Here is a 25,428-nt window from a genome sequence, read left to right as displayed (position 1 = left end):
GGCGGCCCTCGATCGAGAAGATTGTGGAGGTGTCTGATCGCGAGGGCCAGTTCTGCCGGGTGAGCCCTGCTGCGGCGGTGCGACATGGAGGGCTCCATGGAGCCTCTGCCCTCCTCCATCTCGCTCCGGCCCGAAGATGCAGAGTGGGATGACGGCGGGGGCGAGGCCCTCTCCTCCACAGTCTTCCAGGCATATCAGTGCTGCAGTGTGGCTGAGGGCCAGCCCCACCCAGGGGACATTGCGGAGCCAGCCTCCCTGGCTGCCATCCCACTCCCCCCCAATGACTACCCTCTGGATGCGCTGCCAGCGGAACTCATCAGTTCTGGAAAACTGAGTAGCCTGCAGCTGGAGGGCATGCGCTACGCCTGCGCGCGCCACCTCAACTGGCTGTCTTCGGGGGAACGTGCGTAGGGACTGGAAGGGGTAGGGATAGAGTGGGTATGGGGGATCGCATGCCTAACATGAGTGGTGTGCCGACACCTAGACCGATCACACACCCCTCCCACACATGCATGCCACCAGGCCAAGGCTTCTTCCTCGGGGATGGCGCCGGCGTGGGCAAGGGCAGGCAGATCAGTGCCATCATACTGGACAACTATGCTCGGGGCCGGGGGAAGCATGTCTGGCTCTCCACATCGACAGATCTGTATCAAGACGCTGTGAGAGACTTGAAGGACCTGGGATGCCACATCCCTGTCATCCAGAATGTGCAGGTGGAGTGTAGGAGAGGGTTTGGGGTTTCAAAGTTCATTATTTTACTATGTCGGAGTGCTCTAAGGGCATCTCTCCTTACAGTGACTTCAAGCACCGCAATCCAGCAATGTTAGATCCTTGCTGTACGGCTTGGCGATAGTCACAGGGCCCGAGGTCGCTCACCTTCCTATCAGCAACCCTTGTGCCTTGCAGGCCCTGGACAAAGCCACCAACACTCCCCGCGAGGGAGTCATGTTCATGTGAGACGGGGCCAGCGGCTTTGGCAGTCAAACGAATCACGAAAAGTGGAACGTCTTTTCACCTGCATGACTGATATTCAGGTGCTTCTCTCTCACATGGAAGCGTTGAGAACGTGAACGCCTGGAGACTTCTAGCAAAAAGTAGGTTCCCATCTACCACCGCAGGACATACTCAACCCTGACTTCCAGCATCAAGGGTCGGACCCGTCTGCAGCAGGTCGTTCAGTGGCTGGGTGGCCCCTCCTTCAATGGCGCGCTCGTTTTCGATGAATGTGAGGCTGGGTGCGGAGCTAGGTGGAGAGAGTAAGCTATGGGGAAAGTCTGACATGAGCTGGGAAGGAAGGGCTCAATGGTGCAGCTGACCCACTTCTTGGGTGTGCCTTGCATGGCAGCCACTTCCCCTGCTGTCGCGCTGTTCTGACATCAGTATTCAGTCTATCTACAGGTCACAAAGGTGAAGGCTCTCCGCCCTCGGAGCACTCATTCTGACCTCACTCCTGCTTGGGACCGCCTGCTGGTGGACACAGGGAGGCTGATGTCGCCATTGTCTGCAAGGAACCTTGCTCTCCCTTCTGGACCTTGGAACCAAAGCACCCCTCTTCCCCCACCCTGCAGCCAAGAATTTTGTCCCAGGGAAGGAGGCGCAGAGCACACGGGTGGCACTAAATGTGCTCGAAATCCAGGCCCTCCTCCCCGCAGCTCGGGTGGTGTACTGCTCTGCCACAGGAAAGTGCTGGGGCGGCATTCATGCGGTGATGTTTGCGTTCTATAGAGTTTTGACATCCAGCCAACAGGAGGCATGGGGCACAGTTGAACATCATCCGCTGAAGGGCCACCCAAACATGAAGCCGTGCACTCCCTGACGCAGGTGTGAGTGAGGTGGGCAATTTGGCATACATGTCACGCTTGGGTCTCTGGGGTGTCGGCTCCTCCTTTCCAGACTTCGACTCCTTCCTCTCCAGCATGCGGCGGAGGTGAGGCAGGGGGTGTAGGGGTGTGCAGGGGAGTGCATCGCTGTGATACGAAGCACATTCATTGAACGACCCATTCCTTGCTGCAGGGGCGTGACTTTCATGGAGATGTTGGCCATGGAGATGAAGGGCCAGGGCCTGTATCTCTCCAGGGGCCTGTCCTTCAGGTGCCGGCCTGGGTAGAGAGTGACACAGCCTGCCAGGAAAGCTGGGCTCGGTGCATGTCCAATTGAAGACAGGCGGTGGTCAGCTCTCTAGCCTTCCACAGCTGGTCCCTGCCGCACTATAGCCACCCTCACCACCCACAGGGAGGCAGAGTTTGCGGAGCTGGCCTGCCCCCTGACCCCAGCCCAGATTGCGCAGTACGACGCCGCAGTCGCCCTGTGGCAGGATACCCGCGCCGCCCTGGTGGAAGCCCTGGCGGCGACCGGGAACACGCGGGATGTCTGGAAACCCTACTACGGCGCCGTGCAGAGGTTCTTCAAGATCCTCCTGGTGTCCATGAAGGTGGACGGGGGAGAGGACCAAACAGATGGGAGAGGACGGTGCCAGGCTGCACTGGGATCCAGCGGGGCCGGTCTGCTTGTTGAGTTCATTCAGACACATGCAGCTGCATCTGTTTAATTCTGATGGGATGCAGCCCCTACTCGTGGCTGCTGGCGTGCAGGCGGCCTGAACCACTCCGGCAACCACAATGACCCCCCCACCTCAGGTCCCCTGTGTCGTTGCGGAGGCCCGAAAAGCATTAGATTCTGGCTTTGCAGTCGTAATTGGGCTACAGGTGTGTGCTGGGGGGCTGGTGGAAGGCAGGGAACAGGAACTGGGCAGAGAGGAGGACCCACTCTCGCAGACGCAAAGTATGCATGCCATCCCACCCACTTGATCGGGACTGCAGTCCACGGGCGAGGCCGCGGCAGATGCGCTGGGGATTGATCCGGGGACACCATGCGGATTCATAAGCACCTGCCGTGAGATTGGCATCCAGTTCATTGCAAACCATTTCCCCTACCTGGTGGAGGCCCAGACAGGTGTGTGCGTGAGTCGAGGGTGGTGAGCGTGGGAATGGAGGAGGGAATGCCTGATGCAAGCGTGGTAATGGGCATAACTCCTCCTGCGTTTGTGACTCCATGGATGGAGTTGTAATGTTTGAACACGGGAGGACTGCCGTGATGAGATGCTGGCATCTGGTATGTCTTCAACCGCTCACATGTTGCTCCATGCAATAACTCTGAGCACCAGAGCAGCTCATTAATTCCACACCATATACATTGTGCCCGCGACAGGAGAGGAGGTCGCTCGCCACCCGGACATGCCGACCCCGAGTCTTGTCCCCGGCTCTGCCAAGCTGGGCGCTGGAGATGAGGAGCCAGAGAGTTCCAAGACCCGGGCCAGGCTGCAACAGGCCTGGGACTCGGCAGACCTCCCGCCCAACTTCTTGGACCAGCTCATCGATGAGCTGGGAGGGGCTGCCGGCGTGGCCGAGATGACAGGTGGGTGTTGGCAAGGGGCAGGTTGGGCTGGGTGTACTGGAGTCCAAAGCTATGGAGGGCGGGTGGGGGGTGGCACTGCTATGGCGGATCTTAGCTCCAGGCTTTGGACAGGCTGCTGGGGAGGCCCCAGTACTTAGCCCCAAGTGGGGCTACAAGTTACCCGAGACATGTTGCAGCCAGCATGCTCCAGGTGGAGCCAAGTCCCTGCCTCGTAGTCCCTGAGTCCGCCACTGCGCATGATCAGTCGCTCCATGCACGCACAGGACGCAAGGCACGTGTGGTGCGGGACGCGAGGGGCACACTGACCTACTCCCTGCGCGCCAAGCCCGACAGTGCCGAGCTGGACTCCCTGAACATCCGCGAGAAGGCTGCCTTCATGGAGGTGGGGGTTGGAATTTGGGGGGGGAAAGAGGTCCGGCTGTGGTCAGGCCATGGCAAGCCAAGGGAGACAAAGGCCCGTCTTGATCCCCCTACAGCGACATCTCAACAGACATTCTCCCCAGGCTCCACCAAACAGATCATAGTGCACCCTCGCCTGCACAGGGCTCCAAGCTGGTGGCCATCGTGTCGGATGCCGCCTCCACCGGCATCTCCCTGCACGCCTCGGCGGCCGTGAAGAACCGGCGGCGCCGCGCGCACCTGACCATCGAGCTGCCCTGGTCCGCCGACAAGGCCATCCAGCAGCTGGGCAGGAGCCACCGCGCCAACCAGGTGGGGCGCAGAGCTGGGCAGGTCGGCCTGAGGAGGGTCCTCGGCCAAGCTCAAATGGCTCCCTCGCGGCCCCAGCCCCCCGCCCCCAAACCCCCCCTTCTCTCAAAGGTTCCTCCCCTACCATATATTTGCCAGGTGAGCGCGCCCAAATACAGCCTGGTGCACACCGACGTGGGCGGGGAGGCCCGCTTCGCGGCAGCCGTGGCGCGGCGGCTGCAGTCCCTGGGCGCGCTGACGCGCGGTGACCGCCGCGCCGCCTCTGGCCTGGACCTCTCCTCGCTCAACCTGGACAGCCCAGTGGGGCGACGCGCGCTGCGTCGCATGTACGACGCCCTGGTCCAGGACTCGCCGCTGCTGCCGCCGGGGGTGCGGCTGGAGGCGGTGCTGGCGCGAACGCCAAGCGCGCAGCGCGCCGCGATCCTGGGGCCCGCCGCGGCCGACGCGGCGCGCATGTCCGCGGCCCAGCTCGTCGACGCCGTGCTGCGGCTGCACGGCCACCTGCGCGGCGCCGTGGGGCTCATGGGCATCGGCCTGTCCGCGCCGCGGGGCGACACCGTGGCCGAGGCCAACGCTGGGATCGCGGGCGGCAAGGACCAGGGGGACGTCAGGCGCTTCCTGAACAGGATGCTGTGCCTGCATGTGGCGGAGCAGAACCTGCTATTCGACTACTTCCAGGCCACCCTGGCAGCCGAGATCCGCAGCGCCAAGGCCGAAGGTGCTGAGGTGGGATGAGGGAGGGGTGGGCCAGGGGCTTGTGGGACCTGAGAACAGGCTGCCTGAAGTTGATGTTGACGAAGCTGCTCAGCGCCCAGCTCTTCACATGCGTCCACTCCTCCGTGGTGTGTGCCCTCAAAGTACTCTGCCCTCCCCCCCCCCAAACCCCTCATCGTACCCAGGCAAGTACTTTGAGGGCGTGTCGGACCTGCCGGGGCAGGACATCTCCAGGGAGGGCGAGCCCCATGTGCTCTGGGTCGACCCGCTGAGCACGCTGAGCACGATGCAGCACGACCTCAGCGTGGACCGAGGCCTCCCCTTTGCCGAGGCGGCTGCCCAGCTGGCGCGGGCGACCGACGGCGCCTCTGGCTTCATGGTCTCCAAGCGACCCTCCTTCGGCCGCACCTCCTACATCCTGGCGCTGCAGAAAGCCCGCACCCCTGGCACCTTTTCCATAGCCCGGCCAAACACGGGTATGCCTTGGAGTGGGGGATGAGAGAGGGGAGTGACATGGATGCTCTCCAGATGAGGGTCCATGCCCTGCCCGAGCCTACACAATGCGCCCTGGTGAAGGGTTCTAGAGGGACAATGACGATTCCGTGCCCAGTCGTCACGAGTCAGGGGCTGGTGCGCTTGGCGCTGGGGCCCAGGAGGGCCCTGGCATTCTTCATGTGTGCCCCCTTGGATCTTCATCCCTTCCACCCAAATGCGCTCCAGGTGCCTCCTTCTTTGACATGGATCTGGACGAGCTGCGGGCCAAGTACCTGCCATGCGCACCCGAGGCGGCAGAGGCGGGGTGGGAGCAGTGGTACCACCAGTCGCTGGAGGTGTGCACACACGGCCCGACCTGCAAGCAGGGTGCCGCATGTACAGTGAGCAAGGAGGACGAGACGCGTCAGAGGGATGTTGGTTTGCTTGGGATGTCGTCTTGATGAGGGGTCGACATGTGTGAGTGGGCCTTGTGGCACAGCAACCTCTTGCGCATGACCTTGCACGGGATGCCCAGGCATCTACACCAGGCCTGCGACAAGAGCGTCAGCCCCGTGACGTGGACTCCATGGAATTCATGCTATGCCAAGGGCAGCTGCAGGCCCATGCGCCCTCTAGCACCCATGCATGAGCCACCCTCCCTACCCCCTCCTCCACAGATTGGGCGGCGGAGGACTCCGGTGACGGTGCTGACGGGGTCCATTGTCCGCATCTGGGACTGCCTGGAAAGGGTGCTGACGCGGCACGAGGCTGAGCTGTCGCGCAGCGACCGGGTGATGAGGATCGTCAGGGTGGACCTGGGGGACGGCTCCCTCCCCATCATTGGTGAGTCGAGGGGTCTGTGCAGTGCAGGGAGGGCTTGGCGCCGGGTCCTTGCTGCTGGGCCAGGCCGGGTGTGGCGTGGAGGTTGGTATCGGCTCCAGGTTTGGCTTCTCCAATATCGGGAATGAGTTGGTTGCTGCAGCCTTCCTAGACACTCCAGGCAAGCCACCCCGCCCTTGTCGATTCCACAGGCGTCCGCTACCCCGGCTTCCTCCTGCCAGAGGTGGTCATGTTGCTGGCGGTGGAGCAGCAGATAGGAGCAGCGGGGAGGGGCAGGGCGGCCAGTTCTCTCACGACACAGCGCCGAGTGGAGGCCGTGGACCCAGTCGTGCCACGGCTGCTCAGTAAAGCGTACTGGTGCGTGGGAGGGGCAGGGGAGGGCAGGGGGCCACTGAGGCTCCTTCCTACTCAGGGATGAAGGGCCTCGATGTGAGCCTGACGCCAAGGGAATGTATGCCCTGCAGCACGCATGAGGTGGCAGCCATAAGTCCGCCCAGGCTTTCGCGTGCAGGGGGGGCGAGCAGGATGCCATTCTCAGCACCAGACCGTCCGAGAGCACGATTGTGTCGCTCATCCATCTCCCACTTTCTTTCGTGCCATTCAAATCACAGTGCGCCGCGGACGGTGCTGGACTTTTTTAAACCTGGGGCGGCCGTGCCCAAGCGGGGCCCCGAGGCTCTCTCAGGCGGAGCCAAGGATGCGCCGGTGCGGAAGAAGGGGATGCAAGCCATTGTGGTCGAGGTGGTCGACCTGGAGACGCCGCCCCCCTCGCCCCTTGGAAGGCATGGTCCTGTGCTCGGAGCTGCTAAGATCAAGGCCAGCCCGGAGGGTAGGCTTGTATCCAGGCCAGCACCACCAGCGACTCTGACTGGCACGACCAGGCCACTCTCAGGTCTGCCTAGGGCGTCTGATGCCTCTGCCCAGACCTGCACCCAGCGGCAGGAGCTCATGGACATGGGCTTTGCGCCAGCCAAGGCAGATCTAGCACTCAAGGTCTGCGGAGGGGATGTGGAGCGAGCAGCCAACTGGCTGCTCACATCGGCCGCCACCCTGTCCTAGAGCTCTGCACTGAACTCTGCCTACTCGAAGTGATGAGCATTGCAAATACGTTTAATGAATACTTGGAGGATGCATTTGGTAAGGAGGGTAAAAGAGAGGACCAACAAGGCGCATGCGGGGGGATGCCGCGGCGACTCTAGAATGTGGAGGGGTCGTAGGGCGGCGGTTCCTGTCCAAAATACTGACGCTTCAGCAGCTCAGCATGCTTCTGTCGAAACTCCGGCATGGAGCACTGGCTGGAGGCCACTCTGCATGAGGGCGCAGTCCATGGGGTCCAGTGAGGGTTGCTGTAGTTGGCCAAAACCCCCAATCCCGGCCACCCATCAGACGTGCACCCATCTGCACAAGCCAGCACCCACCGGAGGCCAGGAGTCTCGGCCTCGCCTTCCACAACCTCTCCATCTCTGAATATGAATTTGGCGGCTGTGATGGAACGGTCCTGGGGAAGCCGGGGGGCCATGATCCTCAGGAAGCTGATCTTGGCGACGAGCTCCTTCAGGGCTTCCGCCTGATCACCCCCGTCTGTCATCGCAGCAGCCTCGCGAAATTTTGACCGAGCTTGTGCTATGTTTGCTTGAGCCTGTTGTGCAGGTAGCCTCTTGTTCAGGGACAAAAACTCCCGATACAACCGGAGGGCTACTCTGCCATGCTCGGACATGTTGGCAGGCGGGGCAGAGTCGAAGCAAAGCCACGACAGGCAATATTTGGACCTATGTTAGAGGGTAGAATATTAAATGCTCCTCCAATGCACAAGGCGTCGCAGGGTGATGCAGAATATCGAAATCGGGGTGATGCTGTGCATGCTGTTGGGAAAATTTCGGAAGGACATCAGGCTGAAAAGCAAGGTACAAGTAGCCTACAGGTATAGTGTACAGGTGTCAAGCAGCAGCGTGCATGCTCGCTGACATCTCATACATGCATGCTCATCAGGTACATGCAATAAATTCAACGCTCCCAGTCTCCTCAAATCCGGGTAAACCCAGCTCCCACCCGGCTCTGGCTCTCCGAGACGAACCGATTCCTGCGCCGTCCGGCTGTGGCAAACCGAAACAATGCACCTGGAATCGTGAGGTACTGCAGGTATCCTCCGTTGCCTGTGGCACCCCTCAGGCGTGGGACCAGCCAGCCGGCAACAGTCTCAGGCTCCTCAGCCAGGATGTTGATGAGGCGGGCTGCACAGGGGAAAGCATGAGGTGGGATGCAGCGGAGACATAGACGTTCTCCTGCAGACAGCTGAATGCACACATGGTGACTGCCTCCCTCACCAAGACCCCGTACTGGGCCGTCCAGATCCTCGCGCATGAAAATCAAACTCACTCCACCCCGCCCACCAACCCCATCTCCCCCCCTTTCCCCACCCGACTTGGCGGTGTCGGCCAGGGGTAAGAGGAGATCGGTGGCCACCATGCCGGGGGACACCAGGTGCACGCTGACTGGACTTCCCTGCACTGAGGCAGCCAGCGAAGCGCTGAGCTGGACGAGTGCCTGCTTCGTCGCGCCGTACACAGGGTTCTTGGGAGTGGCGTCGCCACGCGACCCTCTGCCGGCCATGAGGAAGAACTGTGCTTGTGATGAGGGAAGGTGGGGATTGTATGGTGGGAGAATGGCTGGATCTGCTGGGTGGGTGTCAGGGAGGTTGAGAATGGGGAGGACTTTTGTGCATGCAGCATGACGCCAGGGTCTGTTCAACCTTTTACTCGTCAGCTGATGGAGCTCAGGAGATGGTGCCGCGCCGTGTGGGCTCATGTCTCGGCATACAGAGCCCGCAAGCATCCCCTTCCTCGATCACTCAGAGCCCGTCCCAGCCAGCCAGCCGGCACACACCTTTCCTTTGCACCCAGACTCGCTCATGATCTTGAGGGCGGTGCGTGCGCAGAGGAGGCTGCCAGTCAGGTTGGCCCCCACGATGGCCTGGATGTCCCCGGGGCTGGTGTGCACCAGGTCTGCCCTCGCCAGGCCGCGCAGTGCGGCGTTGGCGACCCAGATGTCTATGCCACCCAGGATCTCCTGCGCCTCGGCCCCCAGGCGGTCCACATCCTCTGGCACCGACACGTCGCAGGCGGCCCCCGCCACGACAGCGCCCGGGAAGGCGTCCCGCAGGGCCGAGACCGTGCGCTCCACGGCCTCGGCATGCCGGCTGCAAATGACCACGTCATCCCCCAGCGCCAGGAACTGGCGGGCCAGGGCCAGGCCAAGACCTCGCGTGCCGCCTGTGATCACCACCTGGCGGGGTGCGAAGGAGAGGGTGGGGGGTGCGGGTGGGGGGTGCGGGTGGGGGGTTGAAGAATAAACAGGCTGCGCATGTGATGTCGGTCCCGGAGCCAGACGTCACGAGGAGCAACAAACATCATCATCACGCACCTTGAGGCCAGATGGGTGGGGCGTATTGTCCGCTCGAAATCTTGCCGACGTCTTGAGACTGGACAGGATGGCTCTGCCCACCAGGAGCAGGGCCGTCTGCGCAAGGATGCCGACACCAAAGGACGGCAGGTCAAAGTGCGGCGCCATCGCCAGCCGTGGTGTCGATCACACCGGATCCCTGTGCAGTCTCTGTTCTAGGATAATATGCAAGCGCGCGGGTGATATTCTTCGACTGCATGCGAGCTTCTGGGCGTCGGGTGCTTGCAAATGTGTGTGTGTCGATCGCGCCAGTTTTGATTTCGTCTCGTATGCCGCGCTTCTGTCCAGATGGTGGGGCACCTGAGGTTGTTCTCATTACACATCCCAGTCCCACCCTTCACGGGTACCCAGAGGCATCCATCAAGCGCCACCGCTGTGGTTCTTCTTGGCCTGGGCATAGCCGACCTTGATGGCCCGGCCCATGAGCTGCGTGCCGTTCAGCTGGAGTGCCCCATCCAGCGAGGCCTCGTCCCTGGATTGGAGCGGTGGAGCACTGTCAGCTGGGCCCGCTTGCGATAGGCTCAAGGATGTGTAAACTGTGAACTTGCTATTGTTAATATGCAGGTCAAGAGATCTGGCCCTCTCATCACCAGACTGGCAGTCTGTGAAGCATGCGCACCAGGCAACCAGCCCTCCGATCCATTGCACAGCCGCACACCCTTCCATCCAATACTCCCTAGTCACAGAACCATCTCGACGTCCCTGCCACGGTACTCCCCCATGCCCGCCTCGCCTGAAGTGCACGTGGGCAAAGCCCTTGGGCCGCCCGGTCTCCTTGTCGGTGTGCAGGCGCACCAGCGTGACGTTGAAGGGCTCGAACAGCTTCTGCAACGTCGCCTCGTCGGCATCATAGGCCACGTTGCCCACGTACGCCACGTGGTAGCCAGGGGTCTTTGGTGCGGAGCCCCTGGCATCGGCGGCCGGCGGCGCAGGGGAGGCCCCGGCCTGGGTGGGTGGGATCGCGGCCGCAGGCGCCGCGGCGGTCGGCGTGGCAATTGCCGGCGCGGCCTGGCGGCGCACGGAGGTCGGCGCCTTGCACCGCTGGACCTTGACCCGCTGGCCCTCGCAGTCCTCGCCGTCGTAGCCCAAGGCTGCCTGGTATGCCTCCTCCTGCAATAGGATGATGGCCATGGGGGGTCTGTGGAGGCGCTGGTGGCTGACCTGGGGTCAAGCTGGCGCAGGGAGAAGCAGGAATGGCCATGAGAGGGAAGCCTGGGCCGCTCAAAGCATGGACATGTCAGAGAGGCTCTCGGCCCACCCAACCCAGATCCCAGCCTGCCCGCTCCATCCGGTGTGCAGAGCTTCACCAAAGGTTACGGAAGACCCACCGTCGCAAAGGTGATGAAGGCGATGCCCCTGAACCGCCCGGTGTCCGGGAAAGTCATGATGTCCATGCTCTCTATCTCGCCACAGTAACCCCAGTACTCCCGTATCTGATCCAAGGGGTGGGAGGAGGGCAGGGTAGGCTGAGATGAGCAAAGTCAGGCTTGCACAGGGGCAAATTGCAGTCTTCACGAGGTACTCAAGATGTCGATGGCACTCTCCGAAACTCTCAATATACAAGTCTCTGAAGCATCCTCCAACCCTCAACAAGCAACACCCCTCGCACCTCTGCCTCCGTGAAGCGGTAGGGCATGCCGCCGACGTAGACGCGCCGAGGCACGAACTCCCCATCCTGCGCCCCGCCTGCTGCCGCGGACGTGACAGGCATGGCCTCCTCCTCGTCAGATGACGAAGAGGACGACTCCTCCTCGCTGCTGCTGCTGGTCTCTGCTGCAGCTGGGGCTGGGGCGGCCGCAGGGGTGCCGGAGATGTGCAGCACCTGCTCTTCCTCTTCCTCTGACGATGAGGAGGGACCGGCTTCTGCCTGAGGGGTCCCCGCCGGCTGGAAACCAAAGGAGAAGGCGCCGGCTGCTGGCGGCGCTGCTGGCACGGGCGCTGGCGCTGGCGCAGGAGGCGCTGCAGCATACCCTGGTGCAGGAGGTGTGAGGTATATGAAGGGAGGTCACGATGTGCGCGCGTGCGAGCCGTGAAGGGAGCACTGGGCCCCGGCTCATGCCTGCAGAGGGCAACAGGCCACCCTACCTTCTCGCAAAGAAGTACCATTCCCCGCCCCTCACCCAGTGTTGACCGCATGCGGCTGGCCTCGTCAGCGTTCCCTGGCCCTGATACCCTCTCCTCAGGGGCCAGCTTGGCACGCTTTACTTTTTGACCTTTCTCAGGAATTGCGGCGGCCGCCGACGGGGCCCCGTCAGGTGTCGCAGCAGGAGCCGCCCCAGGCACTGCAGGATCCGCGCTGGGGGTAGTCTTGGAAGCCTTTACTGCCTCCTTCTGCTCTGAGCTCCATCGCGGCTTGGCCCGGGTCTTGGTGGGTGGGACGATTGCTGCCACCCCATTGGAGATGGGAGGTTGGGGCGGGCCCTGAGGAGTCGCTGTCGGGTGGGCTGGGGCGGCCACAGCGCCTGGTGTGAATCTTGGGACGGATTGGGAAGTACCCTGTGGAGTGGCGTGGCAAACGGGTCACATGAAGCCTGGGACATTTTGGGTGTGCAAGATCAGCTGGGACGCACTGCAGGCACAGAAGGCCACGGCCCTAAGTCCTGCTCTGGACAAACTGGTCAAGGCAGGAGGGAAGAAGGTCGAAGATCTACTTACCAGTACTATGTCCTGGGGCCTGATGTATCTCGGGTAGAGGAGCCCGCTGTTGTTCATTGTAGAGATGGACCCTGCAGCGCGGGGTGGGTGACGGTGGTCGAGACCCGACAGCACTGGCTGCCACCACTCAGCACGCCCCGGCGTGGCCCCTGTCACAGAATATAGCGCCATCACCTCGACACTCAAAGTACCTTCAGGAGAGGAGTACGAGGGAGGCGGGGAGTCTGCGGAAGACTCGGGCGCATGCACTGCTCCTTCGCAGACAGCCGCAGAGCTTACGCGAGTGGCGCTGATGTACAAGGATTATAACGCTGATATGAAATGTTCCGATGGCCTTCTGCCTGTCCAAGTCGGCCATCATCCGACATGACTGGATGTAGGCGTCACGGGGCGCGCGTGGTGGCGCGCTCATCCCGATTCATATCTCGAGGGGCACACGTCGGGCACTGTTCGAGCACGGGGTACCGATCGACTCATTCCGCTGTGGGTGAACACCGCGCCTGGCGTATCACACGCGCGGGATGGGCATGGAACGGCGCACCGGCATGCTTTGGCCAAGATGATGGGGGTGCCCACGGGCTGCACCCCCGCCACTCGCCCGGTGGTCCCATTGCGGCCCAGACTCCTCGGTTCCGGCGGGAGGCGAGCGCGCCCGGGGACTTGTCTGCAGGCCGAGTACAGATGGAGCGCAGGTGATTGGATGGATGCTGCTTGCATGGTACACCTGTCCCCTGCAGGCCTCTGCTCCCCGTGGTCCCTCATCCTCGCATGTGATCCCCCCCATCACAACAGCAGACGGAGGCCCCGGCCGACGGCGGAAACGGGAGTCCGTTTTCGACAACTTTGAACCCCAGGAAGATGTGCCTGGCAGGGAGGGTCCCCTGGAGGGGGAGCCAGCGTGGGAGACCCAGCCCAGCGAGACGAACGAGGCATCGGGGCGAGCGAATCCGTCGCGCCCTTCGCCGCCGCGCCCCTCCGCTGGCGCCGCGGTCGAGTTGGAGGAGGGCTGGGGCGCGGGAGCCTGGTGGGATCCACCCCCCAGCCGGCGGGTCCGGGGCCTGTACGATGAGAGCGGGGCGGGGGTGGACGATGAGACGGAGGAGGGTGCCCCGTCCGCGGACGAACCCGGCCGCCGCCCCGCGTCCGACGGGCCCCTCGACGTCGTCCCGCTGAGCGACGCGGAGCTGGACCGCGTGCTGCCCGTCTTCCCGCTGGCCTCCCAGGCCGCATACTTCTCCGGCGGCACCGCCGGCGCCGTCCAACGCTGGGGCGCCAGCCTGGCGGCCACCGTGGTCCTGTCCAAGGCCGCCCTGCTGGCCGCTGCCTCGCTGACCTGGCCCGTCTGGTGGCCCTGGGCCCTGGCCGCGCGGCGCAACTGGGCGCTGCGCCGCGGCCGCCGCCACGCGGGCCTATGGCGCACGCGCGTCCTGGACGTAGACCCGGGATCGCGGGGGGGCGTGCCCGCCCCGCGCCTGGCCGTCGCGCGCTTCGCCTTCGGGGAGCGCGGAGGGCCGTGCACGCGGCTGGACCTGCCCGCGGACGGCAGGTTCCAGAGGGTGCGGCCTGGGGACCCGGCGGAGCTGCTCGTCCTCTCCTCCTCACCCGAGTTTGACGAGTTCCAGGCGCGGGAAGATGGGGGAAGTGCGCGGTGTGGGGTGGTAGGGTAGGGACACGGCGATGCACATGCTGGCTTGCTGAGGAGCTTGGGAGGAGGGGGGCCGAGGGAAGAGATGGCAGCATTGCTGTTGAGATGTGGCTGGCCTGGTGCTGGTCTCATGCACCCACTCACATCCTCCAAACGCCCAGGACAGGCTGCTCATCCTTTCCATCCCCTTGATCCCACAGGCGGTGAAGGACGTCTACCTTCCCAACAGCGGCCTGTGGCTCTCGTCCTACCCGTTCCTCGACCGCTCAGAGTTCCTGGCCCTCTCCTTGGCGATAGAACGTGAGGCTGTGGCGGGTGAGGGGGGAGCCCCGCCCCATTACTCCTGAGCGCCAGGGCTGCACCATATGCCCTGAGCTTTGACCTTGTTTTTACCCATTCCTGCTCTCATGATGTAGTGTGCTGGCACGTCGTACAGCGAGCGATGGGGCAGCTATGTGATGCTTGCAATTTATGGCAAACAGGGGTTGATGGCACATGCAGGGGTGGCTCGTTCATGACTCTGTAGGTGAGTGGATCAGGGATGGTGGTATTTGAGGAGCTCCTGGACTGGGCACGTCTTCTCCGTCAGGTAAGGTGGTATGGCCGAGAAAATAATCCTGGAAAGGGTTTGACAACTCCTGGAAGAGTGGAGGGGTATAAAGTACCCTGGTGTGTGAATGAAAGGAGTAAGTGGGAAAATGTGGCAAGCAGATGCCAGGTACTTATAGCAGCTGCTCTCCCAAGACCGGGTCGTACAGCGCAAGGAAGGAATACGAATTGAAAGACCTAAGTCTTTGATCTCATGGTGTGAGTAGCAAGGCCCCATGAACAGTGACGAGTTCAGCTGCAGGGGAAAGGGTGGGGATGCAAAGCAACCGAGTCTTACGCTAGGGAGCACATTCGAACAGTGTGCATGGTCCTGAGGGGAACAATAAGGAAAGCGGTCCTGGTTGGCATTGAGCATGGGGAGAAGCGGTGTGTAATGCTCAAGGTGAGAGGGGAGGACCGTGTGCAGATATACTGCTAAGGGCACTGAGTCAACACAACAAGTCAGCTGATTGGGCGCAGCGTGGGCGCTTGGCTGAGGGGAGCGGATCCTCCAGGGCTGCAAGGAAGGGGTGAACGTGAGCAGTTGAGTGGTCCATGCACGGCGGCATGCCCCAGGCCCCAGTGCTCAGAATCAGATCAGTCCCTTGCTCCAGCCCCCGGCTCCTCCTCACCTACGAAGAGGTCGGCATCAGAGTAGAAGTCCCCAAACCCATGGGAAAGCATGGAGTTGCTGAACTGCGCCTCCCTGAAGCTGTCGGCCCACCCGGCCGAGGCATCCGACATGGAGCTCCGGGTCGAGCCATCAGGCGCATGGTAGTTGTGCACGTCATGCTGCTTATTGGGCGTCTGGGGCTCAACCCGGGGCCCAACAGACTGAGGGGGCAGCGGAGGCGGCCCCTTGGAGATGATTTGGGGCGGGCTCGTTCGCGACAGGAACTGCCAGGGCTGGGGGTTGTACACTATGGGCATGGCACGCTGGGCGGAGGCCAGGTGCTCGGCGGTCTGTAGGAAGCTGGCAACATCCCTGTGGGGAGCGACCATGGGCCTGGAGGGGTTCATGGACTGGGTCCAGGGTCGCGGGGGCGCAGGTACGCCGGACGTGGGCGGGGGTGCGTGCAAGTAGGGGACGGGTGGGACAACGACCAGGGTGTTTCCCACAAGGATCTGGGAGCCAGGGAGGAGCTGCGCGGGTGGGGGGCGACAGGGCGAGGTTGGGTTCCGGGCACGAAGAGCGGGGCCCCTCCCCACAAGCCATCCAGATCCATTATAATGCATGCATCTGCCGTTTTCAGGGCACAGGCACCCACCTCGACCACGCGAAGATGTTGAACGGGAGCCGCTTGAAGGTACGTGCGCCCCGGGAAAACCTGGGGCAGAGACGTTGCAGTGGCCTCGCAAGGGGGTTGCCTCCCCTCCTGAGCGAGATTGGAGGTCATGTAATGCGAACGGGGTATGCCGGGGGCCGATACGAGAAGATCGAATCGTTGTGCGCGGGCCCCTGTGCGCTCCGGAGTCCGAAGCAGAATACGGCTAATCACGGGGACACTTCTTGGCTCACAAGGTTGCTCAAGCTCAATACAATATCAGAACGAGTTCGAGGAGGGTCTTCGAGGCTGCTAGTACCGACAGGTTGTCAGCAAGGTGGCTGTACGAGAAAAGGGGGGGGTCAGGCTCCTAGCAGATTCCGATTGTGCTGACGTATCAGATTCGGTATCATCCGTACCAATACCAAGCCCCACAACAGGGCTGTGCAGCTTGCGAAACATCACATGTGAGATGGTAAGTTATTTAAAAAGATCTCACATCGACTTCGACTTTTCGCCTCGACAGCAGGGTTGCTCCAACAAAATTTGGACCCACCTCGGTGCAAAGATCGCATTGGTCCGACCCCCCTTTCTCCTCCTTCAACGTGTTGCCCGTACCATTCCTCAATGCGACTGAGGTCATTCAGTCACACGAACTCTGCTTGATTACGGCTCTCATATTAGTAAGACCCAAAGTAAAGCCAATTTGGGCGCCCAAGAACGGATGTGACGCCACTGCAAATGCGCGTTTGCGCTCGTCTGTGTCGATTCGAATCAAGGAGCGCGATGCGTGGCAAGCACACCGCCACACGTCCGTCAGACTCTCAGCCATGAGCCTAGTTGGTGGACCCATGCTCTCGAAACGGACAAATTAGGGAGCTGTATTTGTACTGTATCTCTCGCGGGGCCATCGGCTGCCACCTCGCCCACCTACAGGCTCAGATGAGACATGGGGACCTTTCCCCTTGGTTCACCCAGCTGAAGGAGACTCCCGTCAGACCGCTCCAAAGCTTGCTTTGAACTTACTTTAAATAGTGAGGTGCGGTTATGCGCGTTTCGGAACGATCATTGTAACCCCTATGCACACAACCTCATGGCGAGCTCTGCTGGCGACCCTCCATACCCAGGGCTACCGTGGGGAATGTTCCCCTCATCGGTCGAAGACTTCTACCACCAGATTGGTAACATTCCCCCTCGACAGCAGCATGCTATAATACTGCTTCTTCTTCTTCAATAACAGAGACCCCTGTTGCAACATATTCCTGGTACTTTTCTGTTTATATCTTTGATACAGGTGACCAGGGAAGAAACTCTGGCACGGTGTCCTGTCTCTGGTTTCAGGATTGAGATGGGGACACAATAAAGCATACCACGCGGTTGATTCCTCGAGGTGTGTGATTTGAGGATTTGTAAGCCTGTGATGAAGCATGCATGGGAACAAGGCTTCGATCCTGTTCTTATTGGGTGAGGGGCAAAGGACAGCTCTAATGAGATTCTGGGAGGCGAGATGGCAGCAACATACACACAGAATGTAAGACAGGATGACGATGGAGGAAAAAGCATTCGTCCATTCATGCCGCAATCCTTTCTATCGAAGGCATGAGGGGAGTAGACATGCAAGGGGGAGCAAATCTCTCATTGTCACTAGCCCGTATGCATCATCTATGAGTCAGCGGAGTGAATCCAGGAACCACGCTGAGCCGTGAAAGGGATGAGGTTGCAGCTTGCTTTGCACCCGTCGGCAAGTCTGGCCTCTAGGAGAAGATGGTTGGACCGCACCGGGAATACATGGTCCCCATGCTTTGAAATAGTGATTGCTGCTGGGCTTGCTGTGTGCCGATTTTGAACATTGCGACAACAGCAGCAGAAGCTTCATGCTCGAACATCTCCCAGCCCAGTGTGCACACCCTGTGCAGGAATTCCGATCATGTCGAAATCGTTGGAGTTTGCAAAGCATCATGGGGAGGGCCGGGGCTGCGTCGCCTTCGCTCCTGCCGGCGGTCCTGGTGCCGGGCTCCTCGTCACGACAGGGGCCGATGGGCGTCTGGCCATTCGCAACGCCCAGGCTGTGCAGATTGAGCAGGCCTCCAACCCTATAGCACCGGGTGAGGCAGCTGGAGCACATCGCCTCGCGGTCGCACCTGGCGTTGTCGCCGTGCTGCAGGACTCTGCCGCCAAGGTAGGGCCACGAAGAGGGTGGCGTCGATCAGCATGCTGTGCCATGCCCGCCTTGGAAACTCGACAGCCGGGGCACGGTGCACGGAATGAACGGAGAATGCAGCGCAAGGGCCTTAGCTCCCCATGTCCCTCCATGGCATCGCCGCGGTGCAGGCCTTCACCCTGCCCGACCTGTCCTCGCCCCGCCTGCTGGCCGGCGGCGTGCTCCCCCTGCGCGCCCTGGCGCTGAGCCCCTCCGGCGCCACGCTGGCGGTGGCGGGGGACGACCCCGGCATCCGCCTGCTGGCCGTCGGGAGCAGCGCCGTGCTGCGCACGCTGGCTTCCGCGCCCTACACCCGGGGCCTGGCCTACGACCCGGAGGGGGCGTACCTGGCCTCTATGGGCGCCGACGGCAACCTCACTGTCTGGGACATCGAGTCCGGCCGGCCTGTCTTCTCCAAAAAGGGCCTGGCCTCCAAGGTGTGTATTCTGAGTCCGGATGGTGGTGGACCACGGACATGGAGGAGGCCTGCATGGATATACTGCTGGTCTGGCGTCAGACGGCTTCAAGGCCCCACACCCTAGAACCTAAGGTTCCCCTGTTTTCCGAGTACCCCACCCCCGTCTCGCACACAGGTGGACATCCTGTCCCGCCAGCTGTGCGAGCCGGCCTGGCACCCCGACGGCGGCAGCTTGCTGGCGGCGCCGGGCCAGGACGGCGAGGTGGTGGTCTACGAGCGGCTGAGCTGGCGCCAGACCGCCGTGCTGAGCCTGGCGCACGGCTCCAGCCAGCGCCTGGTGAGCTTCTCGCCCAATGGCCTGTACCTGGCCGCGGCCGACGAGGACGACTACGTCAGGGTGGTGGCGCTGCAGGGCGGGCAGGCCCTGGGGGCGCGCCTGCTCCCTGGCGCGGCAGCGTGCCTGACCTGGCACCCGAGCTCCAACGCCCTCCTGCTGGCCACAGAGACCGGTGATGATGCGCGCGGTGGGGGGTGTAGGGGTTGGGAGGGAGATTATGAATGGGGTTGTGTTGGTGGCAACTTTGGTGAGCAGAGGCGGTGGCTGGCACAGCCCATGGAGCAGGGATGTGAACGACGCCCGACCGAGGCGGGGGGCTCTGTGTCACAGTCTGGGGCCGCGGTCAGCGCAGACATCGCGGCGCCATGCCCTGGATGTGACCTGTGGGGCACCTCGGGTCTACGGATCGATGGGCAGGCATGAGACCCGTCCTTCCAATACATGCATGGACCAAGTCCACTGTTTCCATTCCAACCCCCCTCCGCTCCGCCCCGCACCGTCGCCGCCGTCCATGCCACCCACCCTGCAGGCGAGTTCACGCGGTGGAACGGTGTCGTCCCAGAGGACCAGCCTGGACCCCACGAGGTACTGGACGTCGCCTCTGCCGCCGCCAGCCTGGGTGAGCGCCGCGCGTGACCGGTCTGAGCTGGGGCTCAGACGCACGGTGAATCGATTCGTGTCATCTTGCTGGGCGAATGGAGTCTCGACCTCATGCCCAAGCATCCTTCCGTGCAGGCGCCGCACCAGGGAGCATACTGGAGGGCGGCGACGACGACGTGGAGGAGGGCAGCCTGCCATCAGACTCGGGTGAGACACGGGGTGGTGCGGGCGCTAAGCTTGCTAGATTAGATCCTCAGGCATCTGAAATGGTTTGGCAATCAAGGGAATGCACATCCTATCCGCTCCAACCTGGACTATCACCCGCCTGCGGTCGCGCCACCCCCAGCCCCCACTTCCCACCTCCTGATGCCACACCCCCATGCAAGCAGGACCAGACGAGCCCGTGCACGGCCGCCGACGCGGGGCCGGCCGCTTCCGGTTCCCGCCCCGCGCCCCGCCGCCGCAGGCCGCCTTCCAGCCGGGGTCGACGCGGCCGGACCGGTCGGGGCGCAGCTACCTCTGCTTCAACGCGCTGGGGACGCTGACGCTGCGACGTGAGCCAGGGGGCGGCGCGGGCGTGATCGAGACCAGCTTCCACGACACCGCCCGCCACCGCCGACGCGTGCCCCTGATCACCGACCACCTGGGGTTCAGCCTGGGGCACCTGGGGACGCAGGTGCGCAGGGCCCTGAGGCTTGAGGAATGGTGCGGCAGTCGCCACCTTCCCCTCGCTGGGGCACGGAAGGAGTACCAGGACCTGATATATGCATGAGCTGTGGTAGTGCCCCGTCCTCAATGGTGCAGTCTTGGCAAATCCTGGGTGATCCAGTCCCTCCACACACACACACACATGGCAGGGCGTGGTGCTCGCCAGCCCTGCGACCGAGGACGCGCCCTCCACCATCACCTTCCGCCCGCACGAGGGCTGGGCGGCCAACTCCGACTGGTGAGCGTGCGCTGGCCCCGCTGAGGCGGTGATCTGGGGTGCCTTCCGAATGTTCTCGAGCTTGTCGCCCAGCAGCCACGATCGGCAGGCTAGACCCAGTGCACAGCACCCAGCTTGCACAGTCGCCACGGCCCACAGTGCTCCCCTTGATAGCCCTCCGCATCCCTCTCCCCACCTCTCCCTGACTTCGTACCCCCCCCCCCCCCACCTGTCAGCACCAAGGCTCTGCCTGAAGGGGAGGAGGCCCTGTGCGTCGCCTCGGGCGACACCTTCTTCGCGGCGGCCACCAGCGCCCGCCTGCTCCGCATTTTCTCCCTTTCCGGGCTGCAGCTGTGCGTGCTCTGCCTGGCGGGGCCGGCGGTGACCCTGACGGCCGGCGGCGACAGCCTGGCTGTCGTGTGGCACGCCCAGCGCCCAGACGCAGACGGCACGCAGCACCTGCGATACTCGGTGCGGCGCGGACCTGCCCTGCGATGAGGGGCACTGGCTTGAGTTCGTCTTTGGGGGGCTGGCCGGGGTGAGGGTGTCACGGTCTCGTGGCCTTGGGCAGCTGTGGCACATACACGTGGCGATGGCATGCCTGACTGGGTGGGCCGAAAGAGTCCCAATCACAGGACAATGGACTCCAGCATGGCCCCAGGTGCGGCCACAGGGCCGCACCCGGGGTAGGCTCCCTCACCAGGATCCCAACCATACGATCCCCTGCACACCCACCACCTGATGCCCCGCCGACGCCACGCAGACCTATGCCGTGGCGGCCGGGGCTGAGCTGGCGCAAGGCGCCCTGCCCCTGACCCCGGGCTCCACCCTGGTGTGGGCGGGGTTTACCCCTGAGGGGCAGCTGGCCGCGCAGGACAGCGCCGGCGAGGTCCGGGTGGCGGGCCTGCGCTGGGGCGCCTGGGCACCCCTCTTCTCCGCCGAGGCCGGTGCGGCGGCGGGAGTGTGCGTCGCTGATGCGAGCAGGGAGGGGGTGGGGTCACGGGGTGTCACGCGGCACGTGTGCGCCCCCTCGCGCCCGACCCATGGAGGCACTGGGGGTGCAGCCCATGCTGGTCGCGCCTGGGCCCTTGCGCCCGTGCAGGGCGCCAGCGCCCCGGCCGAGCGCCCTTCCCTTCTTCCTGGGGCCATCCCTGGCAGCCATGCCAGCCACACCAGCTGCTGTTTTCCCAGCGATGCACACGATGAACACACACATGCACACACTCCCTCGCACGCACGCACAGCTCGGCAAGGCGGCGAGCACTTCTGGCTGGTGGAGTGCGGACTGCGCGAGGTGCAGTGCGTGGTGCTGGCGGGGGCCGAGGAGCCCGGGGTCAGCGTGGGCACCGCCCCCCGGCCCACCCTCTCCTCCCTGCCCACCCGCCCGGGCCTGTTGGCCGGGGGCAGCGGGGCTGCGCAGGAGGAGGAGCGCTTCCGCTGCCTCTGGGAGCGAGAGGCCGCGCAGGACCAAGCGGCGCTGGACGCCGCGCGCCGCGCCGAGGACCAGGCCAGGCGAGGGGAGGGGGAAGCTGAGGGGGAGTGAAGGGGTGGAAGAGGAGCGGGTCAGCCGAAGATGCAGGGATGAGGCTGTGGCAGATGTCATGAGCCTGGGCCAGGCCCGGGGTCTGTGGTCGACTGATGGGGACGAGGGGCCACCCTGAGGGTGCTGCCCGCGTGGCGCATCCGATGCAGTGCATGCAGGCTGCCACGCAACCCCCGCGCCGTCGGCCCCAGCTGGAAACCAACCGCCGCCGCCGCCACCCTGCGCAGCCTGCGCCTGCTGGCCGAGCTGGCCAAGGCGGATCGGTGCGCGCGGTGCCTGGAGCTGGCGCAGCAGATGCACACCGTCGCCGCCGTGGAGGGCGCCGTCCGCCTGGCCACCCACTTCAAGTGAGCGCGCGGGGACGGCAAAGTGGGAGGGGTCCGGGAAGACGCCCACTCTTTCCTCAAAAGGCCTCAATGACCCCTCTGTGGAAAGTTCCTCGCCTCGCAAGTCCTCCCCGTTCTGCTCCCGCCACAGGGCGACTGCCCTGGCCGACAGGCTGTCGCTGGTCCTGGAGGAAAGGATGGACACAGGCGCAGAGTCCCAGGTGCGAGGATCCGTTTATGGGGGGGTTGAGGCCTGGATGGCTGCTGAGATATGAGAAACAGGTATCGGTGGAGGCTTCCTGTGCTGCTACCAGGAGCCCGCACCACTCCTCGCTGAGGTGCATGGCTGCATGGAGGCAGCGCTGCCGGTGCGCTGCTCATTTGGATGCCTCTCACACTCCCGACGCCGAGACCACGCCACCCCTTGTGCAGGAACCCCAGCCCTCACCCATCGGGGGCGGCGCGCTGCTGCCGAGGAGTCAGGCTCAAGGCCCGGCCACCCTAAAGAGGAAGGGAGCGGCTGCGGGCGAGGACGCCGCTCCCAACCCCTTCTCACGCAGGCCCAAGCCTGCGCAGGCATGACCCCTGATCACCGGTCCTGAGGGACTCGTATTGCTTGTGACAACGCGGTGGCAGCCTGCACTGCAATCATCTTTAAGAGGTGCAGCAGGCATGCCCCAGGCTTGAGTGCGTCAGGCCTTGGGCAGAAGGAGACACGCACTCCAGGGAAGGGTTGCACACATGGCTCGCGCCTGCAAAACCATGGACGCTGTAAGTGCCAAGAGGGCCTGCTCAGTCCTTGATGGCGATGCCCATGTTGCGCGCCGTGCCCGACACCGTCCTGATGGCAGACTCCAGGCTGCTGCAGTTGAGGTCGGGGAGCTTGATGGTCGCGATCTCCTGGGGGGTGGCAAGGAAGGAGAGGTGGCAGAGGTGGGATTATGGGAGGGGGGCCTGGTGTGGCGCATCTGATGCATTCTGCATACTACGTTGGACGTCCGGCTGCCTCGCCCGTTCGGCTGCTCCGCACCTTGATCTGTTCGGCAGTTACCGATCCGACTGGCGGGCCATTGGGGGTGCCAGAGCCCTTGGCCACGCCGGCAGCCTTGGTGAGCAGCGTCGAGGCGGGGGGGGTCTTCAACACAAAGGTGAAGGTCTTGTCCTGCGCAGGTGTTAGGTTGAGGGATTCAGGAGTCGGCGATGGGTCCTGATCCCCTCTGGCTGTCACGATGCAGCATGATCCCGCCGACGCCGCATGCCCGACTCAAGCCAATGCGCCCCCTCCCCCCCCCTTTGTAAACGCAGCCCCATACCTTGTACACGGTGATCTCGACGGGGATGATGGAGCCCATCTTGTCCTGGGTGGCCGCATTGTACTCCTTGCAGAACTGCATGATGTTCACCTGCTTCTGCCCGAGCGCGGGGCCGACGGGGGGAGCAGGATTGGCCTTGCCCGCAGGCAAGGCCAGCTTGATGATGCCGATGACTGGGCAAGAGGATTGGGTGGGAGGCAGGGGTTGACTGTGGAGGTGTTTGTGTGTGAGACAGGGTCTTGGGGGCACTGCTCAGACCGCCATCCCACGAGAACATGGCGAGTGCTGTAAAATGCGGGGCATAGAATCAGGTCAACTCACAAACCCCAGCATCCCGCCCTCCGGTTCCCAGCTCACCCTCCCCAGCGGCGAGTGGCGTCAGGCGCTGGCGGGGACACACCCTGCGAGCGGTGAAGCATTCCTGCCGGGGCATCCTGTACTGCAGACTTCCCATGCTAGATCCCGCCGAAGAGTACGGTCCACCGAAGCAAGCCTGTGCACGGCACGCGTGCGCGGTGGGTGCCTGTGCGGCTATCATTGTCGCACAGTGGGTGGCCGTCAGGGATCCGACCGCCTGCTTGTCGGCAACCTCGTCGACAAACACAGAACAGATGTTGGACAATTGTGAGTCTTGCAAGGAAGGAATCGCACCGTGCACACGACGTCCTCCCCCCCCCAGCGTCTCGAGCGTTCAGCATTGGCGATAAGGTTTTTTCTTTGGCGCGCTCTGCAGCGGAGTTGGTTGGCAGGGCGACGAACGAGATGGTAAACCCAGGTATTCCCATGATCACTGCACAAAGAAGAGCTACATATCTCCATTACATCCTTCTAAATCTGTCGAGATTAGGCGACTCCAGCCCCTCGCGACAGGCGTGCTGGGGAGGCCAGGGGGTGCAAGGATTCTGCACCGGGAAGCCGGCCTTATGGCCCGCCTGCCGCGGCGCTCAGGACTGCGGGGATTGAATCTACGTGTAATTATGGCGATCATAGGGGTCGCCCTGCTCTGGTGGAGCCTAATGAGCGTGTCCGACGGCTACACTCCCATACGCGGCAACAAAGGGAAAGTGCTCGTCTCCTACTCCTATTTCGAGAAAGATGACATTCAGGTGAGCGTGCTGCATCGCACTGAGTGCTTCAAAATGTTTACACATGGGATCGAGGTTCCTCGTTGTTACCCTGCCATGCGATCGGAGGCCCTCACACCTTCCCTCTGCAAGACCCGCAACTTCGACTTCTTCATCACGACTGCCATGGGCGTCGACAACGTGCTAGATAAGCCACATAACATCGACTTCGTGGTGGTGCAGAGCGGAGACGCCTGCGAGCCCTGCAAACGGCTGCTTCAATCCATGAAGTGCGTCCATTCTTGGGTGATGGGAGAGGCCTGGGCGGCTGGGGCTCTGCGCCACCGGCTGCCAGTCCGTGGCAGGATGTGCCTGACTTTCCCAGCTACTCCCTGTGCTGGTCCGACTCGTATGCCATCAACATGCACGCAGGGCTGCAGACAATGCCTTGTCGGAAGTTCGGCAGGTGTACGAATCCGTGTCTGGCCCCGGCCGAGTGACCCTCCTCCAGCGCAAGGAGAACGAGGGCATGGACTTTGCGGCGCACAACATCACTTTGGAGTACCTGCTGGCTCAGGGCAGGCTGAAGCAGTACAAGTATGTGATCCTGCTCAACAGCTCCGTCCGTGGCCCCTTTGTCCCATCCTACATGCCCGAGGGCTGGCAGTGGCCGCAGGCCTACACCAGCCGCCTGGTGGGGGACGTGCATGTCGTCTCCTCCTCCCTGGTGTGCCTGCCAGAGGTCGACCTGGGTGAGGCGTGGGGCTGCGTATGCAGGGTGGGTTTGCTGGGAGCGGGCCATGCCGTACTCGAGGGGGAGGTGCTGAACATCTCCCTGCCTTGCTTTGTCTGCACCTGGCGTGCTGGCTGGGTGGGGTGTCCAGGGTGCTCCCCGCTACTCCACCAAGTGCCTGAGCGCTAGGAAATTGTGCCCCCCTCC

The 25,428-nt window shown here is 63.1% G+C and overlaps 10 protein-coding genes across 10 annotated transcripts in view; 5 read left to right on the top strand and 5 right to left on the bottom strand.

The window, feature by feature from the left end:
• Window positions 1-84: 84 nt before the first annotated feature.
• On the top strand, window positions 85-7,209 carry F751_3419 (Strawberry notch-like protein 1; the record flags this gene model as incomplete). The annotated part of the gene is made up of 21 exons (XM_011397796.1): window positions 85-403; window positions 523-713; window positions 907-953; window positions 1,143-1,225; window positions 1,569-1,683; window positions 1,829-1,927; window positions 2,014-2,091; window positions 2,233-2,431; window positions 2,637-2,705; window positions 2,820-2,952; window positions 3,208-3,414; window positions 3,678-3,796; window positions 3,958-4,125; window positions 4,261-4,506; window positions 4,591-4,840; window positions 5,022-5,312; window positions 5,557-5,666; window positions 5,988-6,153; window positions 6,342-6,507; window positions 6,762-6,855; window positions 7,075-7,209. The coding sequence occupies 21 exons, from the start codon at window positions 85-87 to the stop codon at window positions 7,207-7,209; spliced, it is 3,285 nt and encodes a 1,094-aa protein (XP_011396098.1).
• A 136-nt stretch (window positions 7,210-7,345) lies between these two features.
• Window positions 7,346-7,738, bottom strand: F751_3418 (hypothetical protein; the record flags this gene model as incomplete). The annotated part of the gene is made up of 2 exons (XM_011397795.1): window positions 7,346-7,457; window positions 7,569-7,738. 2 exons carry the CDS (start codon window positions 7,736-7,738, stop codon window positions 7,346-7,348), a joined length of 282 nt encoding a protein of 93 aa, XP_011396097.1.
• A 434-nt stretch (window positions 7,739-8,172) lies between these two features.
• F751_3417 (putative chlorophyll(ide) b reductase NYC1, chloroplastic) lies at window positions 8,173-9,717 on the bottom strand (the record flags this gene model as incomplete). The annotated part of the gene is made up of 4 exons (XM_011397794.1): window positions 8,173-8,381; window positions 8,568-8,769; window positions 9,034-9,432; window positions 9,571-9,717. 4 exons carry the CDS (start codon window positions 9,715-9,717, stop codon window positions 8,173-8,175), a joined length of 957 nt encoding a protein of 318 aa, XP_011396096.1.
• A 252-nt stretch (window positions 9,718-9,969) lies between these two features.
• On the bottom strand, window positions 9,970-11,320 carry F751_3416 (29 kDa ribonucleoprotein B, chloroplastic; the record flags this gene model as incomplete). The annotated part of the gene is made up of 4 exons (XM_011397793.1): window positions 9,970-10,081; window positions 10,319-10,719; window positions 10,938-11,042; window positions 11,219-11,320. The coding sequence occupies 4 exons, from the start codon at window positions 11,318-11,320 to the stop codon at window positions 9,970-9,972; spliced, it is 720 nt and encodes a 239-aa protein (XP_011396095.1).
• An 813-nt stretch (window positions 11,321-12,133) lies between these two features.
• On the top strand, window positions 12,134-14,256 carry F751_3415 (hypothetical protein; the record flags this gene model as incomplete). Its single annotated transcript, XM_011397792.1, has 3 exons — window positions 12,134-12,206; window positions 13,060-13,912; window positions 14,076-14,256. The coding sequence occupies 3 exons, from the start codon at window positions 12,134-12,136 to the stop codon at window positions 14,254-14,256; spliced, it is 1,107 nt and encodes a 368-aa protein (XP_011396094.1).
• An 838-nt stretch (window positions 14,257-15,094) lies between these two features.
• On the bottom strand, window positions 15,095-15,499 carry F751_3414 (hypothetical protein; the record flags this gene model as incomplete). The annotated part of the gene is made up of 1 exon (XM_011397791.1): window positions 15,095-15,499. The coding sequence occupies one exon, from the start codon at window positions 15,497-15,499 to the stop codon at window positions 15,095-15,097; it is 405 nt and encodes a 134-aa protein (XP_011396093.1).
• A 2,564-nt stretch (window positions 15,500-18,063) lies between these two features.
• Window positions 18,064-22,386, top strand: F751_3413 (WD repeat and HMG-box DNA-binding protein 1; the record flags this gene model as incomplete). The annotated part of the gene is made up of 11 exons (XM_011397790.1): window positions 18,064-18,399; window positions 18,556-18,904; window positions 19,247-19,336; window positions 19,465-19,524; window positions 19,707-19,993; window positions 20,175-20,263; window positions 20,479-20,713; window positions 21,006-21,189; window positions 21,487-21,781; window positions 21,977-22,132; window positions 22,263-22,386. The coding sequence occupies 11 exons, from the start codon at window positions 18,064-18,066 to the stop codon at window positions 22,384-22,386; spliced, it is 2,205 nt and encodes a 734-aa protein (XP_011396092.1).
• Window positions 22,387-22,903: 517 nt separating this feature from the next.
• On the bottom strand, window positions 22,904-23,857 carry F751_3411 (50S ribosomal protein L11; the record flags this gene model as incomplete). The annotated part of the gene is made up of 4 exons (XM_011397788.1): window positions 22,904-23,011; window positions 23,142-23,273; window positions 23,425-23,597; window positions 23,782-23,857. 4 exons carry the CDS (start codon window positions 23,855-23,857, stop codon window positions 22,904-22,906), a joined length of 489 nt encoding a protein of 162 aa, XP_011396090.1.
• On the top strand, window positions 23,053-23,322 carry F751_3412 (hypothetical protein; the record flags this gene model as incomplete). Its single annotated transcript, XM_011397789.1, has 1 exon — window positions 23,053-23,322. The coding sequence occupies one exon, from the start codon at window positions 23,053-23,055 to the stop codon at window positions 23,320-23,322; it is 270 nt and encodes an 89-aa protein (XP_011396091.1).
• Window positions 23,858-24,401: 544 nt separating the features above from the next.
• The window catches only part of F751_3410 (hypothetical protein), a gene marked incomplete at both ends in the record, with an annotated part of 3,209 nt that continues 2,182 nt past the window's right edge, over window positions 24,402-25,428 (top strand). Inside the window, 3 exons of the mRNA XM_011397787.1 lie at window positions 24,402-24,530; window positions 24,642-24,778; window positions 24,921-25,240. Coding sequence (XP_011396089.1) covers window positions 24,402-24,530; window positions 24,642-24,778; window positions 24,921-25,240 — 586 coding nt within the window. The remainder of the gene's footprint in view (window positions 24,531-24,641; window positions 24,779-24,920; window positions 25,241-25,428) is intronic.

Source organism: Auxenochlorella protothecoides, assembly GCF_000733215.1.
Source record: "Auxenochlorella protothecoides strain 0710 unplaced genomic scaffold scaffold36, whole genome shotgun sequence".
NCBI classification, from domain to species: domain Eukaryota; kingdom Viridiplantae; phylum Chlorophyta; class Trebouxiophyceae; order Chlorellales; family Chlorellaceae; genus Auxenochlorella; species Auxenochlorella protothecoides.
Note: the sequence above shows the minus strand (reverse complement) of the source record. Positions and strands in the feature narration are given on the sequence as shown.